Below are 6,000 nucleotides of genomic sequence, written 5' to 3' on the forward strand. Positions count from 1 at the left end.
ACGGGTGGGAGTCCTAATAAAAATTGTATTTTTGGAGAAATTGTAATCTTAAACCCGTGTTTGACATTATTGCATTTATGCAAATCATGCATCAACTAAACATAGTGTCATTTTAAGACCTGGAGTATTGGATCATCTTTGTTGAAACTTCCAACAACCTGTTTGAGTGTTTGTGTCAATTATTGTTTTCAGTTTTCTTCATTTTTGTAGTGTTCTTTTGTCATAACTGAGGCCAAACGGAATCTGCAGGGGTGTTTTTCAGTTTTTCTGCTGTGATTCCGGAGGAAAATCAGTTTTGTTTTTCTTTTTAGGTTTTAGACAGTTATCCAGTACTATAATCAATGTGTTTGGAACAAAAATAACTCTAAACAAGCTAAATAAACCTTAAAGTACCACAACAAAGTAAGATCTATTAGTCAAACCTTCGATTTCGTCAATTTTATATGGGGTCCCTGGATCCTGCTTCATCTCTCTCAGCTAAGGGGGTTCTCTCTCTCTGTCTGTCTCTCTCAATTCAATTCAAAGGAGCTTTATTGGCATGAGAAAACATTCATATTCTCTCTCAAACGCACTTTACACACACACACACACACACACACACACACACACACACACACACACACACACACACACACACTAGTCTCTCCAAACAGACACTCCCTCTCTCTCCTTCGCTTGCATGCACGCACGCTCTCTCCAAACAGACACACTCTCTCTTTCGCTTTCTCTCGCACAGTCGCGGTGCTCAGCTCTTGGAGCGATCAATGACGCAGTGGGCACATTTTTCTCTTTTTTTTTTACTTCAGGATGTTAACCTAAACCAGCTAGTAAATACAATAGTAGCCTAAATGTAAATGCTACTTACCCAAACCACTCGCCTTCCTGTTTTTATGCTTCAAGTTCAGAGGCTTGACAACGGAGGTAATCCATGAGTGTTGGCAAACAACAACCCCCGTCCAATTAAAAGTAATTGAATGACGATGACTCGGCAGTGCCAGTCAACTCCTCTGCAAATAAATCGGACAGGACTTCCGACATCTTCTTTTGATAGTTATATAATAATATCGTCCAGTCGGTCCAGACCAGCTCACAACATATTAGTCAGCAATGAGGGGAGGGGCATGGTGCGTCCACTGCAGCTTAAGAAATAAATCACGCTGGCCGGTAAAGTAAACTACAAGATGAACGTGTTCAAATTCCCCGGTAATTCCGCTGAGTTTTCATCAGAACATTTCATCAGAACCGCATATTGCGTTCGGGCCTGGTCATAACCTTCTGTTGAACACTTAATACTTATTTGTAACTATTCAAATGCATCTACGTCCGCTCTAGTAACTATTCAAATGTAACTATTCAAATGCAACTACGTCCGCTCTAGTAACTATTCAAATGCAACATTATATTCAATACAATACAAACAAAATATGCAAGTACATGAATTTTTACTTGGACAAGTGAGAATGTTCTTGTCCAAAGGACAAGAGGCTCAAAAATGGAATGTCAAGCCCTTTGATTTCGAAATGGAGAAGATTACGTTCCTCCAACACTACCAAAGCTATGAAACAGGAAACACTACGTTGGAAAAATGCAAAGTTCAAACATGAAATGTTTTCTCTCTTTGTGTCTTTTTTCTAGCCGTCCCGCAACTCCCTGTGTGTAAAGAGGAGGTTTTTACTGAACAACAGGAGAGGAGCTCCAGTCTAGTCCAGGAGGAACCACAGCCACCACAGATTAAAGAGGAACAAGAGGAGCTACTTCAAAGACCAATGGAGGCTGATGGGTCAACGTTGACATTACTAGCAGTGAAAAGTGAAGATGTTCATGATGATGAAAACGGAGAGACAGAGCCTGTAGCCGGCACCTCAACTGAACACATGAAAACACAAGCTGTTGTAGAGGACTGTGGAACATCACAACCAACTAGTGACGGCCAGCTCCTCTCTTCACACTGTTCTGAATCTGACACTGAAGACAGTGATGATTGGGAGACCAGTGAAGGTCAGTCAACTTTAAACACACTTAAATCACACAAGACACATGTGGAAGGACAAAGACTGTCTTTGAGCAGCAAGCTGTCCAAGGACCTAAAATCATCAAAACAAACTCACTCCATGAGGAGTCACACAGGGATGAAACGCTTTAGTTGTACAGAGTGTGGCAACTGTTTTAATCGTAAGACAAAACTGACGAGGCACACAATGATTCATACAGGGGAAAAGCCCTTCATTTGTAACGTGTGTGGTAAAGGCTGTGTTAACACAAGTAATCTAAAAAGACACATGATGACTCATACAGGCGAAAAGCCATTTTCTTGTACAGTATGTGGTAAAGGCTGTGTTTCCAAAAGTCATCTAAAAAGACACATGAAGACTCATACAGGCAAAAAGCCTTTAGTTTAAGTCACAATGATAAATCAGTCTAATCCAGGATGACAATGATGCAAAAGCAGAGGAATTACATGTATGATCTGACAATATCAACATGACTGGATAAAATACACATTAATAGTTCCTTGTGGAGTTTAATTTGTATCTTGTGTATGGATCTTATTTTCTATTGAACATGATGGAATTCTATTTTTATTTTAGCTTGCATTATTCCTCATCCTTGAAAATGTAGGATTAGTCACCAGAATCAAGATCCTAGGTGGTGTAGAACTTATTGGGAAATAACAGAAAGTTGGCGGCCATTTTAAAAAATGTCTACCATGGTCACAGGACAAATCTAAATAGTACCAATGTATCCCACATCCTTGAAAATGTATGATTAGTCACCAGAATCAAGATCCTAGGTGGTGTAGAACTTGAGTTATTGTAAAATAACAGCAGGTGGCGGCCATTTTGAAAAATGGCTGCCATGGTCACAGGGCAAATCTAAATAGTACCACTGTATTCCTCATCCTTGAAAATGTGGGATTAGTCACCAGAATCAAGATCCTAGGTGGTCTAGAACCTAAATCAGTTCAACTTGTCAACTCCGTCAGATGTTCGTCAACTCCGTCAGACGTTGGTCACATGATGTTTTTGTTTTATTTCCAAAGAAATAGATGATTCGATGTCAAATATTTTGTCCTTATGTATTGAAACACCAACTGAAATGCTACGTAATGATGCTTTTTTCTTTTACATGGTATTTTTGTTATAATATTGAAAGTAGAGGTTGCAAATGAAGGATTTGAGAAATGGGATATTTCATAATAGTGTGATATTGGAACAAAACAATATTAAATTAATTGTATTACTTAACTTGCCTACTGAAAGCCATTATAATTGTTGTTTATATTATTGTTGAAATTATCAAATTAAAATAAAAGGGATTTTAGTGTGTCTGACGGAGTTGACATGAATCAGTTATGAAGTGCATAAAAAAATATTACACGAAAAACCTGTTCCTTCTCAAGATTGGTAGTTGAGACCTGTGTCTACAAATACATCCATTTGAGTTTAATGTTTCTTTAAAAACAAATCTGATTTGAAAAAAGTGTTGTCCCTTATCTCAAGAATGAGTGCTATACAATGAAACTATGTGTATACACTATAGAGTGCAATGTCAACATTAAATGCTATCTAAGTTACGTCATTTTTTTCCCCTTTTAGATATTTTGGGTCTTTTCTGCCTTTATTGATAGATTTACAGTAGGTAGACAGGAAACAGGGAGAGGGATGGGGGAAGACAGACAGTAAAGTTTGTCGGGATCGGGACTCGAACCCGCGGCACACTGTCATGCTGGATTACCAGCCAAGGTGCCTGGACCACTAAGCCTGCCCAGGCCCATTCCATAGTTGTGGAGCCAGAAGGGAGAAGAGTTTGGGATGTGTAGAGCGTCCACATGCTGTCCCAGCATTTTTAGTGAACTTCCAGCTTCCCTGCGTTGACTGATCTGAGCACGCGGGATGGTTTGTAGGGTCCGATAACAAGAATACAAGAACGCAAACCCCCCAAAAACATGCTCACTCCGGGTGTGGTAGGCTACTTAGGTGTGTAATCATGAGACATAATTTGCAAGCAGTGGTTTTTGAAATGCAACAAAATTCCAGCCACCAGACCACAAACATATCAATAACGCAAAGGCTATACTAGTGCAGCACCATATCAACATCATTCAAAACGAGGCGTTTAAGTGTAAATGACAAATATGCTACATTTGATAATATGCCGTCTCGTTCTTACAACTGTGTTGCATTACCTAAAACGACAGTCATGACCGAACAGAAGAAGTTCTGACGACAGTTTCGCTCTGCCGAAAGATAAAGTCCACAGTGTGTCTCATCACAACGCACTGTGAGCTTGCTTGTAGGTCAGGTAGTGTAAAGCCAAATGTATCCTTTGCACCGAAAATAGTCGCTCTACAAGCTAATCTGGATGTATTTTTTAATACTCTGCAGGGCCTTTGCTCCTAGACCTGCATGTCCCTGTGTGTAAAGAGGAGGTTCCACCTGAAGAGGAGAGGAGCTCCAGTCTGGTCCAGGAGGAACCACAAGCTCCAGAGATTAAAGATGAACAAGTGGAGCTACTTCAAAGACAAGAGGCTGGTGGATCAGCGTTGACATTACTAGCAGTGAAAAGTGAAGATGATGATGAAAACAGAGAGACAGAGCCTGTAGCCGGCACCTCAACTGTACACATGAAAGCACAGGCTGATGTAGAGGACTGTGGAACATCACAACCAACTAGTGACAACCAGCTCCTCTCTTCACACAAAACACACAAAATGTGGGAGGAGCCAAGCTGTCCCAGGACCTGAACTCATTGAAACAAACTGACTCCAAGAGGAGTCACACAGGGAAGAAAAGATTTAATTGTACAGAGTGTGGAAAAATGTTTAATCTAAAGGGGAATTTAAAAAGACACATGAGGATTCATACAGGCGAAAAACCATTTTCTTGTACAGTTTGTGGTAGAGGTTTTTCTCAGACGGGTCAGCTAAAACCACACATGAGGATTCATACAGGTGAAAAGCCATTCTCTTGTACAGTTTGTGGTAGAGGTTTTTCTCAGGCGGGTCAGCTAAAACCACACAAGGATTCATACAGGCGAAAAGCCATTCTCTTGTACAGTTTGTGGTACAGGCTTTACTCTGGCGCATCATCTAAAAACACACATGATGACTTATACAGGCGAAAGGCCATTCTCTTGTACAGTTTGCGGTACAGGCTTTACTCGGGCGGGTCATCTAAAATCACACATGATGACTCATACAGGCGAAAATGATGGTGCAGTAAAGTGCTCACAAGCTGCTGGGTTTGTGTAGATCAGGGGTGTTGCTACATCTTACATAATGTACCTTCAGACCATAACAAAGCCACATATGCATCACAGTTAAACGATTCTATTTAACTATCATCATCATTATTTAATATCAATAATATCAGGTGTGTGCTGTGAACAAAAAGTGTAACTTAGTCTCGTTTCAGCCTTATTTCACATTACTAAACCAGACATTCGAGGTAAACAAGGAAACAAAACAAAACAAAACACAAAAACATATTCTTTCTTTGATCCCTTCAGAATGAGAGAACAAGGAACACAGAATCCTGACAAATTATACTCAATGTACATCAATGTAAAAAGTCATACTGTTGGCGGGTCGTTCATAATACAATACGTACTGTATTTATATGTTTTTAATTTGTTTAATAAAGGTTTCATCACTACAAGTCCTCTGTGTGTGCTTTATCATGCAAATATTCAACGTATTATTTATGCCCAGAATGACAAGGATATCCACAGGTTTGGTGGAAATGTCTAGACATTTATGGCGTAGAAAATATGTATTTGGCACCCATTTATTATATATAGGTAAACAATTGTAGATCTGCTATTTTCTCTATTAAATAGTGTATACATTATACATCAGTTTGTTCATAATGGGTGTTTTAGTATGTCTGGGTCTTGGTAAATGGTAAATGGAGGTGAGGGTCGTAGCGTCTTGGTGCCTGCCACCCCCCCCCCCCCCCCCCCCCCCCCCCCCCCCAAAAAAAAAAGAAAATACAATATATA

At 39.9% G+C, this 6,000-nt stretch overlaps 1 protein-coding gene across 2 annotated transcripts in view; it reads left to right on the top strand.

Moving 5' to 3' along the window:
• LOC306919471 (uncharacterized protein) overlaps positions 1-5,639 on the top strand; it is a 30,539-nt gene extending 24,900 nt beyond the window's left edge. Inside the window, exons 4-5 of one of the 2 annotated variants that reach the window (XM_079532241.1) lie at positions 1,636-1,998; positions 4,386-5,639. In XM_079532241.1, the coding sequence (XP_079388367.1) occupies positions 1,636-1,998; positions 4,386-4,744 (722 nt within the window). In that variant the 3' untranslated portion in view covers positions 4,745-5,639. Of the gene's footprint in view, positions 1-1,635; positions 3,327-4,385 lie in introns of those variants that run through there. The other variant, XM_079532240.1, reaches the window with a different exon arrangement.
• The last annotated feature ends 361 nt before the right edge of the window (positions 5,640-6,000 follow it).

This window comes from Electrona antarctica (assembly GCF_951216825.1).
Source record: "Electrona antarctica genome assembly, contig: scaffold_25, whole genome shotgun sequence".
In the NCBI taxonomy this organism is placed as follows: Eukaryota; Metazoa; Chordata; class Actinopteri; order Myctophiformes; family Myctophidae; genus Electrona; species Electrona antarctica.